A 23,709-nucleotide genomic window follows, 5' to 3' on the forward strand; every position below is an offset into this window, starting at 1 on the left:
TTTTGAGGGAATTCCCTGGCAGTCCAGTGGTTTGGACTCCTTGCTTTGATTGCTGAGGGCCAGGGGTTCCATCCCTGGTTGGGGAACTAAGATCCCACAAGCCATTGGGTGCGACCCCCCACCCCCACCCCACTGCCAAAACCAACTTTTGGAGGACAACACAGTGGAAAAGATTAAAATACAAAATTATATCTGCTCCATTTATAACTAGTGGCAAAACGATTGGTTGCCCGATCCATGTTTATTCCCAATCCTCTTTTCCATTTCCCATTAGAAAGATTGGAAAAGCTTACAATTTCATTTCCCCATTCTTCTTGGAGCTAGAGGTAATGATTTTATACATTCAAGGCCAACAGATGAACACAAATCTGCTGTGGATTTCTGGAGAAGGTTTTGCTTTTATGAGAAAAGGATCAGATGTGGGAGGCTCTGCCTCCTTCCCCCACTTTTCTGTCTTGAATACAGACACACTGCTCTGCACTGCAGTGGCCATCTTACCATGAAGGAAGAACTAACAGACTTTCAGAGGTCTTGGTAAAGTGGAGTCACTGAACCAAAGCTAGCTCCTCTGGGTTTCTTGTTACATGAGAGAAATAAAATCCCTATTTGAAAAACCGTTGCTACTTGGATCTTCTGTCATTTAAAGTATGAAACACTCCTACCTGATACAGAAGTTGAAAAATTTAAGTGATATGATAAAAGATGTGACAGAAAAATTAAGAGTTGCCCTTTTTATAGTATTACAGAAAATGATTGTAAAGAAAAAACTGCATTTATGCAAGAAAGCTTTTAAAAATAAAAGTACTGAGCTTAAAGAGAAAACATCAGACTAATTTTGTTGCTAACTATGAATACACATGCCATATAAACTAGATTATCTTAATTCTAATACTAAGGACATTTAGCCTGCTATCTTCTTTTTTTGTTAAAGAGTCAAACGAAATTTAGTAACCAAAACATATTTTCAATAAAATTTTATGTGTATATGTAAATAAACAACAAAACAGCACCAAAGACCTCTGTACAGTTTCACCATACAGTTTCTGTGTAGGATGCCTTCAAATTTTAATCAATCTTTCACTTTTGCTTTAAAAGCACGTGATTACAGAAAACTGCTTATTCATTAAAAACTGGGTAAGGTCTTTCAAAGATACCTCAGATATTCAAAACAATACAATCAATCTTTTGAAGATCAACCTGAGTTGCAGAGGTTAAGTTGAAGACTCTTCACATGGTGCTGAAAATGTGAGGCAATCTGCACTTGAACCTGCACTTCCTCAGGCTCAGGCTGTCTTCATCACAAGTATCTTCTATCTCTGAGAGATCAGCTACATCAAGATGGCTCATCGGCTAAGTCACGCTGGTCAAAATACCTGGTGAAAAAAGAATTTGCACAGCGAAGGAAAGCATAACATGAAAAGGGAAGCATGAACTGGGAGAAAATATTTGCAAACAATGTGATCCATGAGGGTATAATTTCCAAAATAAAAAAAGGAGCTCATGCAACTCAATAACCAAAAAACCCAATTAAAAAAATGAGCAGAAAACCTATACAGACATTTCTTCAAAGAAAACCTATACAGACATTTCTTCAAAGAAAACCTATACAGACATTTCTTCACAGGCACATGAAAAGATGCTCAATATCACTAATTTTTTGGGAAATGCAAATCAAAACTACAATGAGGTATCACCTCATGCCAATCAGAATGGCCAATCATTAAATGATGGAAAGGGTATGGAGAAAAGGGAACTCTCCTACACAGTTGGTGGGAATGGAAATTGGTGCAGCCACTATGGAAAAATAGTATGGAGGTTCCTAAAAAAAATTAAAAACAGAGTTACCATACAATCTAGCAGTCCCACTCCTGGGCATATATCTGGAGAAAACTCTTAATTTAAAAAGGTACATGTATATACATATATAAGGAATATTACTAAGCTATAAAAAATAATGAAATAATGCTATTTGCAGCAACATCGATGGACCTAAAGATTATCATACAAAGTGAAGTAGGTCAGACAAAGATAAATACCATACGATATCACTTTTATGTGGAATCTAAAATATGATACAAATGAACAAAATGATGTAAAACAGAAACAGACAAGGAGAAAGGTGAGGGGCAGGCAGGGGAGAATGAATTAGGAGTTCCCAGTGAGCAAATACAAACTACTACATACAAAGTAAACAAGGTCCTACTGTACAGCACAGTGAACTACATTCAATATCTTGTAATAAACTATAATGGGAAAACCTCTGAAATAGAATAGAATATATATATATGCATAACTGAATCACTTTGCCATACACCAGAAACTAATACAACATGTAAATCAACTATACTTCAATTAAAAAATTAATGTATACTTAAAAATATTAATTGCAGCACATACAAAAAGATACATCGATATACATATATAAGGAATATTCAGTTCAGTTCAGTCGCTCAGTCGTGTCCGACTCTCTGCGACCCCATGAATCACAGCACGCCAGGCCTCCCTGTCCATCACGAACTCCCGGAGTTCACGCAAACTCATGTCCATAGAGTCGGTGATGCCATCCAGCCATCTCATTCTCTGTCGTCCCCTTCTCCTCCCACCCCCAATCCCTCCCAGCATCAGAGTCTTTTCCAGTGAGTCAACTCGTCACATGAGGAATATTACTCAGCTATAAAAAATAATGTTTTTGTAATAGCAAAAGACCACAAACAACCCAAATATCCATCAGTAAAGCGACTGGCTGAATAAACTACAGTACATCTACACAGTGAAAGATTACAAAGCTTTTATAAAAAAAAGGAATGAGGAAAATATCTACACTGCTACCATGTGATTCCCAGGATTCATTAAGTGAAAAAACAGAGTACAGAATGGAAAGCTAAGTATGTTATGTTTTGTAAGCATGTGCAGGGTATACATACATTTGCTTGTATTTTTTAAAAAGAAACAGTGAATGGGAGAATAAATAAAAAATTAACAATAAAACAGATAACAACAAAAGGGAGAAAAGAGACTACAGAGGATAAAGGTGGATTCTAAAATGCTCCAATACAAATTGCAATTTTAACTTTGGAACAACTTAAGTATTTTATGAAATTATAAAACAAGTTTAAGTAAAAATAAAATCACTAACCAGACTCCACTAAATGAATCTTCTCCTATATTAGGTTGGTGGCATAAACCAAACAGGAGAATAATTCCAAGTAATCCTAAACATGATGTTCTGATATATGTAACTAGTAAGATATACCATGGACAAAAAGAACTGCAAAGAATTCTTAAATGGACTTCAACAGTTTTACAACTGGTAATATTGTTAGTATTGTTATTCTGAAACTACCATGTGAATATTGTAGGATAAAGTCAATAATTATGTTATTAAGAAAAGTCAAGTAATCTTAAATTAGAACTGAAATATCAACTTAGACCTATGATTTTATTTTTCTTTCTAAAAAAATACATACTTCATAGCTCTGTTCAGTGAAAAGGCCTAAATGCAATGACCAACCCAAAAACATCCAGCTTCCCTAATGTTCAAATTGTGGATTCTAGATACCATTTTCTGGAGAAGGCAATGGCACCCCACTCCAGTACTCTTGCCTGGAGAATCCCATGGACAGAGGAGCCTGGTGCACTGTAGACCATGGGGTCGCTAAGACTCAGAAATGACTGAGCGACCTCACTTTCACTTTTCACTTTCATGCATTGGAGAAGGAAATGGCAACCCACTCCAGTGTTCTTGCCTGGAGAATCCCAGGGACAGGGGAGCCTGGTGGGCTGCTGTCTATGGGGTCACACAGAGCCGGACATGACTGAAGTGACTTAGCAGCAGCAACAGATACCATTTTCTACTTTGAAAAGAGGAACCAACACTCCTGGGAGAAGAGAACTGGAGCCAGAAGTGCGCAAGATATAACTGAGTCATTTTGGCAGAGCAGAAAGTAAGAAAGCTATCAAAAGACCACTGAGGTTATAGACCAAAAAGCATAGGAACTGATCTGAAGGGCTCCCACTATCCAAAGATAGAACAATTTCAGCATCAGAAAGAATGACTGCTATATCCCTTTACCTGAATGTGAAGATCAACCTCACACCACTCTCTACGAGGGACAACTAGACACTGTATGCTTCTGATGTGACAAAAGACCACACAGTCTTGTCAAACACACACAAACAAACACCATTATATATAATCAAACCACTAGACCTACCTACCAGTTTACAGAAAACATGCAGAATAAACGAACCATTAACCACCACCATGCAGTCAGCTGTCAAAGACAAAATACGGGAAACTTTTACAAGTCAAAGGATCCCGTTTTTTCAACAAATAAGTAGCAAAGAAAAAAAACAAACGGGCTGATATGGGTAATTAAGAGACATACCAGACAAATGCAACTAGTGCATCCTAATTGGATCCTGGTTTGAACAATTCAAACATAAAAAGACATTCTTGGGACAATTAGGGAATATGAAACAAGATTGGGCATCAGATGATACTGAGTTATCACTAAATTTACTGGGTATGAGCCCAATATTACAGTCATGTTTTTTTAAAAGCCCTTTATCAGTCAGATACACTAAAACAGGAGAAATAATATGTCCAATATTTGTTTAAAATATATTAACAAAGCAGATAAATGAAACATCCTGGTGAAGAGTTAGTAACTGTGGAACCTGTGTGGTGGATTGGTCTGGGGGGTTTATTTTACTATATTTTTATGTGTTTAAAAATCTCTAAAATAAGGAGCATAAAAAATAATTATGATTGGTAAAATAATTAAGGTGGCTAACAACTACTGGGGGGCTTCCCCAGTGGCTCAGTAGTAAAGAATCTGCCTGCAATGCAAGAGACCTGGGTTAGATCCCTGGGTTGGGAAGATCCCCTGGAGGAGGGCATGGCAACCCATTTCACTATTGTTGCCTAGAGAATCCCATAGACAGAGGAGCCTGGTGGACTACAGTCTATAGGGTCACAAAGAGTCAAACACTACACTGAAGCAACTATGCATGCACAACAGTTATTGGATCCTGTTTGAATGGGATCCTACTCATCTGATAAGGTATTTCTATGAATCAGCAGCTATTGCCTTAAAGTATCAAAAGAAAACCAACAACGAAAAACACAAAAGACTTATAACCATGTAAGTTACTTACACTGAAGCTGTTACAACAGAGTCAAGGCCTATGTTATCTGGTTTTCAAACCTGCTATAAGCTACAGGTTTTCCTAAGTGAAGTCTATAGCCTCAGAAACTTCTGCCTTACCTTCTAAGGATTAAATGAGTTCCTATTTTGAAGCACTAAGAAAAATGCCTGGCACAAACTGACCAGTAAGTATTAATTACCATCATTAGCATAATTATTATAAATCAAGAAACTACATGCTGAATATGTTTCTATTTTGAAAAAGTATCTTGCTTGGCAATGAGAAAAATGAACACAGTATTACTTAACATCCCAATATTTAAATATAAAGCATTGAAAAGTTATTAGTGTTGGAATAAAAACAGACCAATGAACAAAAATAGCAAGTCCAGAAAGAGACCTAAAATAAATATGTGTTTATGTATATACATATTCACATATAAGAATTTAGAATATGAAGACATTTTCATGTAAATTCCAGGTGGAATTTTAATGTAAGAAATGAAATAAAAAATATACTAAATAAAAATATGCCCCAACTGAAAATGAACAAAGGGCATAAGCAATTAAAAAAAACTGCAATAAAATGAAACATATTCTATCCTTACAGATAACCATACAAAGCAAATAAAAATAATCTGCATCTTTTTATTACTAGAATGGAAATATTTACATCAACTGAAAAGGCTCAGTGTTGAATAGCAGGAGATGGGCACTCTCACCAACATTTTAGTGGGAACCCAGAGTGGTATAATCTTTCTAGAAGGCAAATGCAATAAATATCTCAGTTTTACAAGTACATGCATGCCCTTTAACTTACTTCCAGGAATTTGCCCTTAGGCAATAATTAGAGCTATATGTATAAGAATCTTCAATGCAGCATTATTTATAGAGAAAAACTAGAAATAAAGGGAATTGTGATACATATAATACTGTTTACTCATGCCTCAACTTCCTCACTGTAAAATGGAAACAATACTTTCTACCACCATTAATAATGCTATTATAAAGCAAGAAGTCAAGGATTACTTACCTGCTAACCAAGCAGATTAATAAATTCAAAGCAGGAACCCTTTCATCATCTTTGCTCTCCTAAAAAGTAAAAAAGAAAGCTTGAAATGTAGTCTGTTATCCCCTAATTTTTTCTTCGTCTTTTATTGTGGCCTCGCAGCATATGGGATCTTAGTTCCCAGATCAGAGGTCAAACCCATGCTCCCTGTGGTGGAAGCAGAGTTTTAACCACTGGATTGCCAGCAAAGCCCCAACCACCTAATATTTTTGAAGGAAGTTTCCTTTCAAGGTGCAAAACATGAACATTTTATTAGATAACAATAATAATCACATGGATATAGAAAATATCAAAGAAAACAGAGAAACCGTAGAGTTAATGATTCCTTGAGAAACAGCTAAGATCTTTTAAAGAAAGCTCCTGAATAGGTCCTAGAAAGGAATAAGAGTTTAGGGCTCTAAGGAGGATAACTTGGGAGAGATACTTTTCCTGATTCCAAGTATAAGACTGAAAAAACCCTGTGTCCTAACTGGACACTAATGGAAAAAAATACATATAAACTTATTTTACATATTTTAAAGAAAATATTTCAGATCAGGGTTCTCAATGATGAAGGAAGTTGTTCCTGAACTGTACATTTTCTAAAATTCACTTTAAATATAGAGTAATAAGTTACATTTTGCTTAGAGTACAGACCATTAAAATTAGTCTATGCCATTTCATGGAAGTTTAATGAAAATATTTTGGAGTAGTCAGCGGAGAACAGTTATATATTCTGTGCAGGTTAAAGGAGGAATGAAAAAAAAATCAGCTTAGTCTGGCATGAATTAATTTATATCGTAATGCTGCAGGCATGAGTTAGAGGAAGTGTCTAACTGGAAAAATTCAAAACCATTATTATGCCAGAGACTGTTAGTTGACCACTCTGCCTTCTTGATTCCCTTTATTATGTAGCAAATGAAGCTCATTTTTAGATGGGTACACTGTCCTATAGTTCCTTATGGTCATGTGACCAAACGCTGGCCAATGAGCTGTTTTGGCCAGATGTGCTTGTAAGAGGCTCTGGGAAGGCTCTTTAGAGGGGAGGACCTTCTCTTTTTCCCAGCTTCCTTTAGTGAAACATACTGGCGGAACCTGGATTATGAAGTGAGCCTGGGGAGGGAAACCACAAGTGGCAGAACTCGAAGGCCTGGGTTACTGCCACCTTAGATCTACTCTGCCTACCTTCATACTCCCTTTGTCTGAGAAAAACACTTCCATTTTATTTAAGATAATGTTATTTTGGACTCTTCTATTATGCGGCTAAATATAATCCTAACTAACAACATAGTCCACGTTTTGTTATTTCACTGAAATCGTTCTTTACCACCACAGAAGCTGCTGAGTGCTTCTGATGTGAAATAGTGAGTCTGAACTTACCACCAGAAGCCTCACTTCAGAGCACCTTCTTGCAAGCTGCCGAATCAGTGAATGAGCCTCCGGTAATAAAGGTTTTTCAAGACAAGCCAATAAAGCATAAAGCCATCTTCCCTATACAGGATTTAAAAAAGTAATAAGTAGGCAAAGTACACCATAGTTTAATCTATCATCACTTAACTGTACCTCAGAAAGGCCGTATCAAGTTATATTCTACCAGCAGGACACATGACTGAGTTTATTTGGAGCAACACATCACTCCAGGGACTACTCAAGAGTATCAGAATAAAGTTTAAATAGCAATTTGTGCAACACACTAAGTTAGCTCCTCAAGCAACCCCAAGTCAATGGTTTTTTTTTCCATTAAAAAAAAAATGGTTTCACTCTATTCAAGCTTCATTTCAATGCTTTTTCTTGAACAAAAAGATTCACATCCAGGTTTCTTTCACAAAGAATGAGTGGAATTCTCTTCTACATGAAAAGAGCAGGTATATATTTAAACTTGACCAGAAGCTTCTGGACAGCAAAGATTATATCTTATGTTTTGACCGGAAGCCTTGAAGCTTTAGATACACTCTTTTTTGCAAATATCCTCAATGGTGAAAAATACTTGTTTTTAAAATCAAATCTAACTGCAAAGGATGATAAAATTTCTTATTAGGGGATTAAGTGGGCAATTCATTTACATAACACCTATCAAATTTACCCAATTTTGAAGGTGAAAAATTTTTAAGCTGTGAGTGTAAAGCAATAAAATAGAAGGGCAGTATAGTAGAGTTGGTCAGAATACAGCCAAACTACCCTAGCATGAGTCTCAGTTCTGCCAGTTATAATCTGTGTGCCCTCAGGCAAGTTACTGAATCCCTACGTGTTCCAGTTTCCTCATCTGTAAAATGGAAATAACAGCTCATAGGTTACTGAAGGATTCGAGGAGTTATTATACATAAAATCCTTAGAACAAAGCCTGGCACATATATTTGCTATCATTCCTATTTCTGATATTCTTCAGTGGACTGGATTTCAAAGCCGTTTTAGAAAATATATTTCAAACTTCTCTAAGACAGGACTATTTGAAATGGGGTTTGTAGACTGGTAGCCATTCTGTTTGTTACTGATCTGTGAAAAGATAAGCGGCTTCTCCCAGGATATAAACCAACTATTTGATTTTTTTTCTCCCCAATGCTATTTTAAGTTCCTTATTTTACTGCAAACAAGCATTGTCTGCATTATACATATAGATGAATAACACAAACATATATATAAATAATGTAGAACAATAGCTTACATATAAGTTAAGTATATATAATTTTGTCTGCATTATGAAAAGAAAAAGATGCAGTACTACCAATTCCGGAGTAAAATCTCTTTCTCCAAACCAATTATTCAGATATTCCAAGACACTAGTTACTGTTGCCTAAAAAAAGGTGGGGGTGGAGGGGTGGGCGGGAAAAGATGGAAGAACAGCATTAGTAATAAAACACTGACAAGTTCAAGCTGAGTTACATTAAGTTCAGTGAGAAAGCAACTCTGCTTAAAATGAACTTCTTTAGACTTAAAGAGAAACCTTTGACTCTACTGAGTAATTTGATTAGATGGAACACTCAGTGAGATGAGGCTTTTTCGACAAATATTTTTATATATTTTCAATTATCAACATGGTTTAAACCCTAGGATTTAGTTAGTAACTACTAATTTAGTTCAGAACTATTTTTTAAAAATTCTACACTCTCTTAAAAAAAAAGTATTTGCATAAATACCTTCAGCTTATTTTTATTAAATCAAAGTACAAATCTAAAGACAAAATTAGCTAGAGAAAAATTAATTTTAAAGCTCTATAGATAGAATTTACCAAATTCTCTAGCTTATTCTAATATAGATGGTACTGCTGCTAAGTTGCTTCAGTCGTGTCCGACTCTGTGCGACCCCATAGATGGCAGCCGACCAGGCATCCCCGTCCCTGGGATTCTCCAGGCAAGGACACTGGAGTGGGTTGCCATTTCCTTCTCCAATGCATGAAAGTGAAAAGTGAAAGTGAAGTCACTCAGTCTAAGTCTGGCTCTTAGCGACCCCATGGACTGCAGCCCACCAGGCTCCTCTGTCCATGGGATTTTCCAGGCAAGAGTACTGGAGTGGGGTGCCATTTCCTTCTCCGTAATATAGATGGGACACTTACAAAAGTCACTCTCACTGAATTTAGTATAATTATTAGAGTATCTTAATATAAATGATCAAGTAAGTAAAACTGTAGGCCAATATATTATTTACAATAGAGTATGACTTGTTAAAAAAATTTATCTTCCAAGGGTATTCAATATATGTGAATACAAAACAATCAAAGTTTTATTTGCTCTTTAAGTGGGTAAGAGAGACTGAACAACTAAAATTCATACTGCTTCCCTTTTGACCCAAGAAATTCAAATTTCATTCTTAATGAAGTGTGCACAACATCTGGAACTAGAAATAGCAATCTAACCTTCGTATTTTTTTCAAACCCCATAATCTAAGACTTGTAACCGAAACAAACGCATGAATAGTTGAGCACCACGATAAAGAGCATGAGTTCTGAAGTAAGATCAACCTGGGGTTGAACTCCAGCACTGCCATCAAAACCTGCTAGTAAACACCTACAAATGACTTCATCGCCAACTGTTTCCTCATTTATTAAAAAAAAATGTATATTAATAATAACTCCCCATATAAGGTTGTAGTGAGGATTAAATAAGAATTTTAAAGAGTTTAGGACAGGGTCTCACATACTGTAAATATTAAATAAATGTGTTCAAATATCTTAACACACACTGCAAACAGAAGAATGCATGTATTATTATTATTATTAGATATATTTTACCTGATTCATTCTGCTAACAATACTAAGCAAGGGAGGAAAACCAATCTGAAAGAAAAATGAGACTGAAATTTACTAAGTGGTATTACAAAGGTGGGGGGGGGGCTTCATTTTTTTTAAATTGGTGAATTTCTCAACATGCTGTTTTATAAAAACAAAAAATAGATAAAATTCCTTCATTATATATTACAATAAAACATTCCATGAACTATTATGCTAATAATGCCCAAGAAAACAATGTCTTGACATTTGAATACATAAATGTAAAAATATAGAATGATTTGAGTAATGAAGGTATTAAAGCATGTAATAAAAAACACAGTATGATATTAATAAGTTGTGCACACTCCTTCAAAAATCTTTAGCTAAACCAAACATTTGGGGGAAGTAAGGGTACTTGAATGAGTTCTTTCAAATCTAATCTGCTTTAAATAAAAAAATTATTTTGGACTTTAATGTTGGGAGCTTTGATTTTGAAAACAGTACCAACTTATGAGAAACTTAAGTGGACACGCATTAAAGTGTATTTTGCAATAACAAACTGAATAAATATATATTCTTTGCCAAATTAAAAATTTTGAAAAGTAACATACATTAGCGATATAATCCAATAGAAGAAATGCTGTATAAAAAACAGCATCAAATTAGCTCTCAGAGAACTGAATCTGTCTACGCTCCCAGCACCATGCATTAAGAGTGCCTGTTTTCCCAGCCCTTATTAAGAGCATGTCAAACTTGCTTTACCAATGTTAACTGAAAAATGCCAGCTTAGTGGAGCTGTAAGTAATGTTTTTAAGTGCGTTTGGGCATCTTCTCATATAAGAACAATTTGCATTTCCTTCCTGTGAAATGTCTCTTTACATCCTTTGCTTGTTTTTTTTTTTAAACTGGGGTCTTGGTCTTTTATAGTGATTTTCAGAGCTTTTACATTTAGGGGATAAACTAATTTTAAATGAGAAAAACAAAACGTGGCACCAAAGAAAAAACAATAATTACCTATTCAACAAAACAGTGAACATGGTATAGGGAGTTACCAGTAATGCAGATGTATGAACATATGCAAGCTTGGGGGCAGGTGAATCCTGAAGGACAAGAAGCAGCTGGCCACAAAATTTATTATTAAAGTCATATGAAACATAAATAATCTTTATATTTATAAAATATAAATTAAATATAGCCTCAACATTTCACTGCCAGAATATGCAATTTATTAAGCATTTTTAAGCACCTGAGTCATGTTTTCCTTTGTTTCTCTGACTACTCAGAACTCATTGTTTGACCCTTGCATAATCATTAAAAAAAAAAAAAAGTCCTATCTAGCTCAAAAAATTATTAAACAGATAAAGCACACAGTTTCAGAAAATAGGCTGATATAAATCAGTCATATATTATTTGCTTTTAAAAATTTTTTTTACAACCTTGGAAAACAAAAAAGCTATTATGCTTCTATGTTTAGCAAATCAGCTTACAAAAACAGTCAGGAGACTGGACTTGGCCTAGGCTATATTCTGCTAAGTCTCTATACTAAATCTTGCACCCAAACTATGACCTGTTTTTTGTTTGTTTAGTCGCAATACAACTTACTTGTACATAATCGATTCCAGGACTTTCACTTGCAGCTGGTCCAATAGCCCCTTCAGCACATAACCTTTCACCTAGACAAAATTTTTTCCAGCCTTCTTCATCTTCAGATTTTGGCTAAAAGAAAAAAAAATGAATTTATGTATTTTTTTTAATATTGAACAATGAAAAAACAAGTGAGGATTCCTTCATATTCCCACCACCTCATACAAACATATAGTGCTTGTAACGGAGTGGACTGTGTCCCCTCAAAATTCGTATGCTGAAACCCTCACCTCCAGCATGTGATGGTTAGGAGACTGAGTCTTTACAGCAGTGATTAAGTTAAAATGAGGTGGGTAGAGTGGGTCCTAATCCAATCTGACTGACATCCTTGTGAGAAGAGGAAAGTTGGATAAAAAGACAGGAGGGATGAGAATGCACACAGAAGGCCATGTGAGGACACAGCTAGAAGCTGGCCACCTGCAAGCCAGAGAGAAAGAGTGGCCTTCAGAGAAACCTACTGACTCCTTGATCCTAGCCCTTTAACCCACAAAGCTGTGAGAAAATACATTCCTGTTTGTTAAGCCACTCCATCTGTGGTGGTTTGTACAGCAGTCCTAGCAAACCAACACAGGACCCAAGTGGTCACACCATATGTGGGACACTTTTAGTCTGGATCATACTTTAATGAACACTGACAAGCAAGGACATGCTCAGAAGAGGGTGCTAAAGACGTAAAATTGATATTAAAAAAATACACTAAGAATGCTTACAAGAATGAAGCCTGTTTATCCCAAGGAAGGAGACATAATTACATACTTCACATAAAAGGCTGTCCAATCAAAGAAGGAATAGATTTATTCTACATTGTCAGATGAAAAAGGCATGACCTTTCAGCTCAACCTTAACCGAACAACCTAAAATTTTTTTTTAATATTTATTTATAGTTGATTTATAATACTAAGTTAGGTGTATAGCAAAGTGATTCGGTTAACAGAACAATTTTTATTTGGACACATCACCTCACAAATCATTTTACATATACATGCAATTTTCCCCCCTGAGGATAAAGAGCTTTCATTAGAATCTCAGAAGGAGAACAAAACCCCTAAAAGGTAAAAGCCTACGGTCCTGGAACAATGTTTTCCCATTACTCCATTAGGTCACAGACTGTTTCTGCTTCAGGTAGCACTGAAAATCCTAATTATTACATATGGTTGGTGTTTAACAAATGATTAAATCAATCAATCAATGTTCATATTTACATAGTTGCCTTCAGAGATTGCTTTAAAAATTCATCTTATTATTTACATGTTTCACATCTGCCATGATGAATATATATGTTACTGCTATGTAATACTGTTTTGATGGAGGATCTTCATTTATTAAATCAATTAATTATGTTGTTGTCATTTCTTTTTTGACAAAATTATATCATCACCATGTTACTGATGCAGCTTCTTTCTGAATTACATAGGTACCCTAAAGTCCTTACCTTGAGCAAGGAAAAAATGTATCTGCCTACCTACTGCCCTCTCCCTCTTCTCACCAGGAGGCCTCACCGTACACTGAAAGGCTTTCAAATCAGACAAAGTTTGGTCTGTTTCTCAGCTATATTTTTTATGAGTTAAATGATCTTGGGCAATATTAGAGATCTCTGGGACAATGTTAAATGCTCCAACATTCGAATCATAGGAATCCCAGAAGAAAAAGACAAAAAGAAAGACCATGAGAGAATACTTGAGGAGACAATAGTTGAAAACTTCCCTAAAATAGGGAAAGAAATAATCACCCAAATCCAAGAAACCCAGAGAGTCCCCAACAGGAGAAACCCAAGGCAAAATACTCCAAGACACATATTAATCAAATTAACAAAGATCAAACACAAAGAACGAATATTAAAAGCAGCAAGGGAAAAACAGCAAATAACACACAAGGGGATTCCCATAAGGATAACAGCCGATCTTTCAACAGAAACTCTTCAGGCCAGGAGGGAATGGCAAGACATACTTAAAGTGATGAAAGAAAATAACCTACAGCCCAGACTACTGTACCCAGCAAGGATCTCATTCAAATATGAAGGAGAAATCAAAAGCTTTACAGACAAGCAAAAGCTGAGAGAATTCAGCATTACCAAACCAGCTCTCCAACAAATGCTAAAGGATCTTTTCGAGACAGGAAACACAGAAAGGGTGTATAAACTTGAACCCAAAGCAATAAATAAAATGGCTACGGGATTGTACTTATCAATAATTACCTTAAATGTAAATGGGTTGAATGCCCCAACCAAAAGACAAAGGCTGGCTGAATGGATACAAAAACAAGACCCCCATATATGTTGTCTACAAGAGACCCACCTCAAAACGAGGGACACATACAGACTGAAAGTGAAGGGCTGGAAAAAGATATTCCATGCAAATAGAGACCAAAAGAAAGCAGGAGTAGCAATACTCATATCAGATAAAATAGATTTTAAAACAAAGGCTGTGAAAAGAGACAAAGAAGGAAACTACATAATGATCAAAGGATCAATCCAAGAAGAAGATATAACAATTATAAATATTTATGCACCCAACATAGGAGCACCGCAATATGTAAGACAATTACTAACAAGTATGAAAGGGGAAATTAACAACAATGCAATAATAGTGGGAGATTTTAATACCCCACTTACATCTATGGAAAGATCAACTAAACAGAAAATTAACAAGGAAAAACAAACTTCAAATGATACAATAGACCAGTTAGACCTAATAGATATCTATAGGACATTTCACCCCCAAACAATGAATTTCACCTTTTTTCTCAAGTGCACACGGAACCTTTTCCAGGATAGATCACATCCTGGGCCATAAATCTAGCCTTGGTAAATTCAAAAAAATTGAAATCATTCCAAGCATCTTTTCTGACCACAATGCAGTAAGATTAGATCTCAATTACGGGAGAAAAACCATTTAAAATGTCAACATATGGAGGCTGAACAACACGCCACTAAATAATGAACAAATCATCAGTTCAGTTCAGTTCAGTTCAGTCGCTCAGTCATGTCCGACTCTCCGCGACCCCATGAATCACAGCACGCCAGGCCTCCCTGTCCATCACCAACTCCCGGAGTACACTCAAACTCATGTCCACAGAGTCGGTGATGGCATCCAGCCATCTCATTCTCCGTCGTCCCCTTCTCCTCCCGCCCCCAACCTTTCCCAGCATCAGAGTCTTTTCCAGTGAGTCAACTCGTCGCATGAGGTGGCCAAAGTATTGCAGTTTCAGCTTTAGCATCAGTCCCTCCAATGAACACCCAGGATTGATCTCCTTTAGAATGGACTGGTTGGATCTCCTTGCAGTATAAGGGACTCTCAAGAATCATAGAAGAAATCAAAAGAGAAATCAAAGTATGCATAGAAATGAATGAAAATGAAAACGCAACAATCCAAAACCTCTGGGACACTGTAAAAGCAGTGCTAAGGGGGAAGTTCATAGCAATACAGGCACACCTCAAGAAACAAGAAAAAAGTCAACTAAATAACCTAACTCTACATCTAAAGAAGAAAGCTGATCGCCGAAGAATTGATGCTTTTGAACTGTGGTGTTGGAGAAGACTCTTGAGAGTCCCTTGTACCGCAAGGAGATCCAACCAGTTCATTCTAAGGGAGATCGATCCTGGGTGTTCATTGGAAGGACTGATGCTAAAGCTGAAACTCCAATACTTTGGCCACCTCATGCGACGAGTTGACTCACTGGAAAAGACTCTGATGCTGGGAAAGGTTGGGGGCGGGAGGAGAAGGGGATGACCAAGAATGAGATGGCTGGATGGCATCACCAACTCTGTGGACATGAGTTTGAGTGAACTCTGGGAGTTGGTGATGGACAGGGAGGCCTGGCGTGCTGTGATTCATGGGGTCGCTAAGAGTCGGACACGACTGAGCGACTGAACTGAACTGACATCTAAAGAAACTAGAAAAGGAAGAAATGAAGAACCCCAGGGTTAGTAGAAGGAAAGAAATCGTAAAAATTAGGGCAGAGATAAATGCAAAAGAAACAAAAGAGACCATAGCAAAAATCAACAAAGCCAAAAGCTGGTTCTTTGAGAAGGTAAATAAAATTGACAAACCACTAGCCAGACTCATCAAGAAACAAAGGGAGAAGAACCAAATCAATAATATTAGAAACGAAAATGGAGAGATCACAACCGACAACACAGGAATACAAAGGATTATTAGAGAATACTATCAGCAATTATATGGCAATAAAATGAATAACCTGGAAGAAATGGACAAATTCCTAGAAAGGTACAACTTTCCAAAACTGAACCAGGAAGAAATAGAAAATCTGAACAGACCCATCACAAGCACGGAACTAGAGGCTGTAATCCGGAATCTTCCAGCAAACAAAAGCCCAGGTCCAGACGGCTTCACAGCCGAATTCTACCAAAAATTTAGAGAAGAGCTAACACCTATTCTACTCAAACTCTTCCAGAAAATTGCTGAGGAAGGGAAACTTCCAAACTCATTCTATGAGGCCACCATCACCCTAATTGCAAAACCTGGTAAAGACCCCAGAAAAAAAGAAAACTACAAGCCACTATCACTGGTGAACATAGATGCAAAAATCCTTAACAAAATTCTAGCAATCAGAATCCAACAACACATGAAGAAGATCATACATCATGACCAAGTGGGCTTTATCCCAGGAATGCAAGGATTCTTCAATATCCACAAATCAATCAACGTAATACACCACATTAACAAACTGAAAAATAAAAATCATATGATTATCTCAATAGATGCAGAGAAAGCCTTCGACAAAATTCAACATCCATTTATGATAAAATCCCTCCAGAAAGTGGGAATAGAAGGGACATACCTCAACATAATAAAAGATATATGTGACAAACCCACAGCAAACATTATCCTCAATGGTGAAAAACTGAAAGAATTTCCCCTAAAGTCAGGAACAAGACAAGGGTGCCCACTCTCCCCACTACTATTCAACATAGTTCTGGAAGTTTTGGCCACAGCAATCAGAGCAGAAAAAGACATAAAAGGAATACAAATTGGAAAAGAAGAAGTAAAACTTTCACTGTTCGCTGATGACATGATCCTCTACACAGAAAACCCTAGAGACTCTACCAGAAAACTACTAGAGCTAATCAATGATTACAGTAATGTTGCAGGATATAAAATCAATACACAGAAATCCCTTGCATTCCTATACACTAATAATGAGAAAATAGAGAAATTAAGGAAACTATTCCATTCACTGTTGCAACGAAAAGAATTAAATACTTAGGAATATATCTACCTAAGGAAACAAAAGACTTGTACGTAGAAAACTATAAAACACTACTGAAAATAATCAAAGAGGACACTAATAGATGGAGAAATATACCATGTTCATGGATTGGAAGAATAAATATTGTAAAAATGAGTATACTACCCAAAGTAATGTATACATTCAATGTAATCCCTATCAAGCTACCAACGGTATTTTTCACAGAACTAGAACAAATAATCTCACAATTTGTATGGAAATACAAAAAACCTCGAATAGCCAAAGCAATCTTGAGGAAGAAAAATGGAACTGGGGGAATTAACCTGCCGGACTTCAGGCTCTACTACAAAGCCACAGTCATCAAGACAGTATGGTACTGGCATAAAGACAGAAATATAGATCAATGGAACAAAATAGAAAGCCCAGAGATAAATCCACGCACCTATGGACACCTTATCTTTGACAAAGGAGGCAAGAATATACAATGGAGAAAAGAGTCTCTTTAACAAGTGGTGCTGGGAAAACTGGTCAGCCACTTGTAAAAGAATGAAACTAGAACACTTCCTAACACCATACACCAAAATAAACTCAAAATGGATTCGAGAGCTAAATGTAAGACCAGAAACTATAAAACTCCTAGAGGAGAACGTAGGCAAAACACTCTCTCACATAAATCACAGCAGGATCCTCCATGACCCAAAATATTGGAAATAAAAGCAAAAATAAACAAATGGGACCTAATTAAAATCAAAAGCTTCTGCACAGCAAAGGAAACTATAAGTAAGGTGAAAAGACAGGCTTCAGAATGGGAGAAAATAATAGTAAATGAAGCAACTGATAAAGGATTAATCTCCAAAATATACAAGCAGCTCCTGCAGCTCAATTCCAGAAAAATAAATGACCCAATCAAAAAATGGGCCAAAGAACTAAACAGACATTTCTCCAAAGAAGACATAAAGATGGCTAACAAACACATGAAAAAATGCTCAACATCCCTCATAAGCAGAGAAATGCAAATCAAAACCACCATGAGATACCATTTCACACCAGTCAGAATGGCTGCTATCCAAAAGTGCACATGCAATAAATGCTGGAGAGGATGTAGAGAGAAAGGAACCCTCTTACACTGTTGGTGGGAATGCAAACTAGTACAGCCACTATGGAGAACAGTGTGGAGATTCCTCAAAAAACTGGAAATAGAACTGCCATATGATCCAGCAATCGCACTCCTGGGCATACACACCGAGGAAACCAGAATTGAAAGAGACACATGTACTCCAATGTTCATTGCAGCACTGTTTATAACAGCGAGGACATGGAAGCAACCTAGATGTCCATCTGCAGACGAATGGATAAGAAAGCTTTGGTACATACACACAATGGAGTATTATTCAGCCATTAAAAAGAATGCATTTGAATCAGTTCTAATGAGGTGGATGAAACTGGAGCCTATTATACAGAGTGAAGTAAGCCAGAAAGAAAAACACCAATACAGTATACTAACGCATATATATGGAATTTAGAAAGATGCAAATGATAACCCTGTATACGAGACAGCAAAGGAGACACAGATATATAGAACAGCCTTTGGGACTCTGTGGGAGAGGGTGAGGGTGGGATGATTTGGGAGAATGGCACTGAAACACATCTGTTGTCATACGTGAAACCAATCATTAGTTCAGGGTCGATGCATGTTATAGGAGCTGGCGTGCGGGGATGACCCAGAGGGAGGATAAAGGGAGGAGGGAGGTGGGAGGGGGGTTCAGGAGGGGGAACTTATGTAAACCCGGGGCGAATTCATGTCAATGTATGGCAAAACCAACCAATATAATATTGTAAAATAATTTCCTTCCAATAAAAAATAAATTACTTAAAAAAAAAAGTCAAAAAAAATAAATAAAAATAAAAATCTACTGTTAACATCATAAAAAAAAAAAGGGTTTCACACTTTTCCTAAAGCAGAGCTTCCAACTAGTATACAGAAGCATATAGAGAGGTCACAATGAATCTCTCAGATTTCAGCTGGTAGTCTTAGGTCATGAGAACAGCTTCCTCCGTTTATCCCAAAGTGACATCATTTAAAAGATGTTAGGAAGCACTGCCTAGAAGAAGCTTCTAAAATCTGAAATCTATGGGGAATTCCCTGGTGGGTCAATGGTTAGGACTCTGTGCTTACACTGCAGGAGGCATGGGTTTGATTCCTGGTCAGGGAACCAAGATCCCACAGGGAGAGCAGCATGGCAAAAAAAACCCCCTGAAATCTATGAACCACCTGAAACAATGAGCAAAACTGTAGGTGAATTTCCCCCCCTGGAAATAAACAGCTTTCATTCGATTCTCCAGAAGAATATGAGACTCCCTAAGAAGTTAAAGAGGTTCCCTGGTTGCTCAATGGTAAAGAATCGGTCTGCCAATGCAGGACTCTCAGCTTTAATCCCTGGGTTGAAAAGATCCCCTGGAGAAGGAAATGGCAACCCATTCCAGTATTCTTCCCTGGGAAATCCCATGGACAGAGGAGTCTGGTGGGCTGCAGTTCAGAGGGCTGCAAAGAGTCAGACACGACTGAGTGATAAACACTTTCACTTTTTCAATGGAGATACAGACACAGGGTACAGACTTGTGAACACAGTGTGGGAAGCAGAAGGTGAGAAGAATTGGGAGAGCAGCATGGAACATATAAATTACCATGTAAAATAGATAGCCAGCAGAAATTTGCTGGATGAGACAAGGAACTCAAATCCGGTGCTCTGTGACAACCTAGAGGGGTTGGATGGGGTGGGAGGTGCGAATGAGGTTCAAGAGGGAGGGGACATATGTATACCATTCATGTTGATGTAGGGCAGAAAGCAATACAATATTGTAAAACTATCCTCCAATTAAAATTTTTTAAAAATTAGTCTAAGCTGATAAAACATGAAATAGTACTTTCCAGTAAGCATGACAAACTTTACTAAAAAGTCAGTCACTGGTACTGGAACCATTACCTCATCAGGAAAATCCAAGAAGCCTTTATTCAATCTTTTTTGTAAATACTGAAAATGTATTTACTTTCTAGAAAACCAAATGTCTAAAAGTACCTTTACAGACTTGTAGAGACTGATCCAAAGTCTCTCAAGATGTGGATTAAGGGTGTCATGAACGTAACTTGCATTACTTATTCTGTCCTTTTCAGGCAAAAAGACAATGGAACTGTTACTATTAATGGTAGATGGGAGAGAACGAAAATAATATGGATTAAACAAGAGAATCTTTAAGAACTGGAAGTAAATACTGACTTTTTCAAATAGTTATACACTGTACAATCTAAAGAGAGAAACTTACATACCATGGTCACATTACTATCCAACTGTTGTGATTTCCAGTGACTTCTATGTCTGTTCACACTCTAAAGGAAGAGAAATCAGACAAATGATCTTCATAGAATGGATAACTCAAAAGAAATCAACTGCTGCACAACATTCTCACAATCTTAAAGCCTGGAAAATGTTTCAAATTGTATTATGTCAAGTGATTATAATAATTTGCTAACTGATTCATGAATATTCTTATCTTTATATATTTAGTAGCCCCAATTTTTCCAACTACAGTCTAATAACAGAAATAAATCTGAGAAGGAAGGCTTTAATCTGATTAAATGATTAAAGTACACTTACCTGCCGAACAGTTGAAAATTGTGCCACTTGTTGATGTTGCCACTGAAGAGTGGGGGAATATCCTTCGGGGGCAGGCTGGCATCCTGAAAGCTAGAGATCAGTTCATAAATTTTAGAATCAATGTTAAGTGTTACCACTAGGATCTCAAGCCTCTGCAAAGTAAAAGCAGAATCAAGACGAAAAATGAGTAATAAAGCAAGTAAGACTACACAAGAAAGGAAGTACTTTTTGCAGATGTAAAAAAGGAGGAAATCCATTTATGTCTCAGTTTAAAACATCAGGAAAAGATCCTTATATAGTTGTTTTAGTAAAAGCAATCTGGAACAGTTTATAGTTGGAGTTTCTACAAAATCCAAATATGAGACCTAAGATATAACCCAATAATACCTTTCTATAATAGCAAAACTATTTGAAACAAAAAGACATAATGCAAATAAAACATTTTGGTACGAGCAGAATGCAAATAATTCAAGACATTTGACTTTACAAGGGCTAGTTTTGTTTCTCAAAATATCACATAGGTCATAACTGATCATATATTGCCTTGAAATAAAACTTGAGTGTGGTCACATTTCAAAAGTCAGGTATACAAGGTATCATCTGTCATCAACTAAAAATTTCTGTAAAGGAATTATATGAAACATTATAGTGTCTGAGTTAAAATCTCCTGATAATAAACATCAGATAAACAAATTACTTAGAACACAAAAGGAAAAGGAACTGTGGTAATTGAAAAACTGCTGTTCTCCTTCCACCACAGGTTAAACAGCATCAAGTAGACCTTCTGTGGGTACTCCATCCAGACTAGTTCTGTTAGTTACTGGTCATTATATGTTAACTTTCTTCACAGCAATACACACAATATATAACTGTTTGCTTTTTTAATGTCTTCCTCAGGAGATGAAAATTCTACAAGGGTAGGAACTTTTTGTCTCATCCTCTGTTGTATTCCCAGTGCCTGGATAAATAAAGGAATGAAAAGGTTCACAGTGGGCAAGTAGGTAGAAAAGTGTGATACTTGGGTTTCTATTTTATAAAACAAAACCTAGTCAAATTCAAAACATACAAACTAAGTAAGATTAAACGCCAGCCCAATAATAATTATGAATTGGTAAAAAGTACCGTAAAAATAAAGGCTAGCATAAATAACCTATTTAAAGACTCCATGAAGATCGGATATGCTCCTAAAGTGTTATGAGCAAATCTCCACGAATGTCAGGGTTACTGAAAGCCTCTCTGGAGGCAGTAAACACCAGCTGTCCTTTTGGGGGAAAAAGTACAAGCAACTGTCTAACTCAACATACAGCAGTCAAATCTTACATTGTAACTGACCCTGTCTGATACTTTCTGACACTATAGGGTGAGCCTCCGTCTTCTAATTTGCGGGGAGGAAAAAAAAAAAAATCCCCTGACGCGTAATAACACTCACAGATATATTCACACTTTGCTTCCTTTTCAACTTCTTTGGGTCAATTTGAGCTACCACAACATCTGGACATTGAGCTGCTTCGATCCTACAAACAAGTAATAAATGCAAAAAACGTGATTACTATTGTTCACGTGTAGTATAACAAGTGATCCAACTTTTACAGTTCAATATAAAATTACAAAGTTCAGAATTGCAATTGAAGCTCTAAACAAATTTCTGAAATTATCTGGACTGAAACCAATCTACAAGCCTGTATCTTGTCACGAGTAATCAGGTTTAATAAAATGAAGTTCACAGAAACTCGCTCACACAAAGATGTAATCAAGGGATTTTGTTCTGATCGAGTATGGGGACGGAACAGAAGTGGGGCTTTATCGCACTTTGGGGTCGAGCTGGGTACGGGCGACATGCCCAAGGGCGTAAGGTCAAGTGGCCCACCCGCACAGGGTCCAACACTCACTGGACCCGCCTCAGGTATTCCTGGGGAGTCCTCGGAGGTACGCTGGGATCGAAACTTTCCGTCAAGTCGCAGGGCTCCACCGGCAAAAGCCGTGGCATCAACTCCTCCACCGCAGACTCCGCCGGTACCCACGCCATACTTTTCAAAGAAGAGCGTCCCACCCAGCGCATGCGCCAGAGCAGGGGTCACAGCGCAGGCGCACGTGGTGGCGCGTTAGGCGCCGGGTTGAGCAAGAGGCCGGCCTTAGGGGGCGTAACTGCGCATGAGCAGACCTGAAGCTTGTCCCAGAGTTTAACGGTCCGGTGCTGTAGTGAAGACTGCGACCTTAGTTCCTTGTAGAAGTGGTTCTGAAGTTTTTCTGGGTTTGATTCTTATACGTATTTTTCTAAGACTGAGGGTTATTAACTTTTATGCATCGTTAGTATTGAGGGAACTGTAAGTACTTTTTAAAGTTAATGAGCAGTTACTGTAACGATCATTTATTGAGCTTTAAATTCACATCACCTGCATTTCCTCATTTAATTTTTACAGTCTTTTAAAGTAAATAGTATTACGCAAGGCTTGTGGGGGTGGAAATCGACTGAGAGAGGGGTTAAGGACAACTGTAACTTTCTTCTAAAGAAGGCCCATTGGAAAAGACCCTGACGCTGGGAGGGTCTTGATAGCAGGAGGAGACGGGAGTGACAGATGATGAGATGGTTGGATGGCATCACCAACTCCAGGGACATGAGTTTGAGCAAACTCTGGGAGATGGTGAAGGATAGGAAAGCCTGGCATGCTGCAGTCTATGGAATCGCAGTCAGACACCACTGAACAAGAACAACAAAAGAGAAGAGCGAATTCCAACCCAGATTTATCTGATGCCAAATGAAAGTAAAATTAGTTTCCCAGAGGAATTTCTTGTACTTGGCTG

General features: G+C 37.2%; 1 protein-coding gene across 1 annotated transcript; it reads right to left on the reverse strand.

Moving 5' to 3' along the window:
* Positions 1-1,073: 1,073 nt before the first annotated feature.
* Positions 1,074-22,981, reverse strand: GEMIN2 (gem nuclear organelle associated protein 2). The gene is made up of 10 exons (XM_055418287.2): positions 22,797-22,981; positions 22,337-22,421; positions 20,908-20,997; positions 20,580-20,639; positions 12,005-12,118; positions 10,424-10,468; positions 8,921-8,989; positions 7,579-7,689; positions 6,184-6,242; positions 1,074-1,373 (listed from the first exon to the last, which is right to left on the reverse strand). The coding sequence occupies exons 1-10, from the start codon at positions 22,964-22,966 to the stop codon at positions 1,334-1,336; spliced, it is 843 nt and encodes a 280-aa protein (XP_055274262.2). The 5' UTR covers positions 22,967-22,981; the 3' UTR covers positions 1,074-1,333.
* Between the last annotated feature and the right edge of the window lie 728 nt (positions 22,982-23,709).

This window comes from Moschus berezovskii, chromosome 21 (genome assembly GCF_049115385.1).
Source record: "Moschus berezovskii isolate FMDL1 chromosome 21, NW_MosBer_1.0, whole genome shotgun sequence".
Taxonomy (NCBI): Eukaryota; Metazoa; Chordata; class Mammalia; order Artiodactyla; family Moschidae; genus Moschus; species Moschus berezovskii.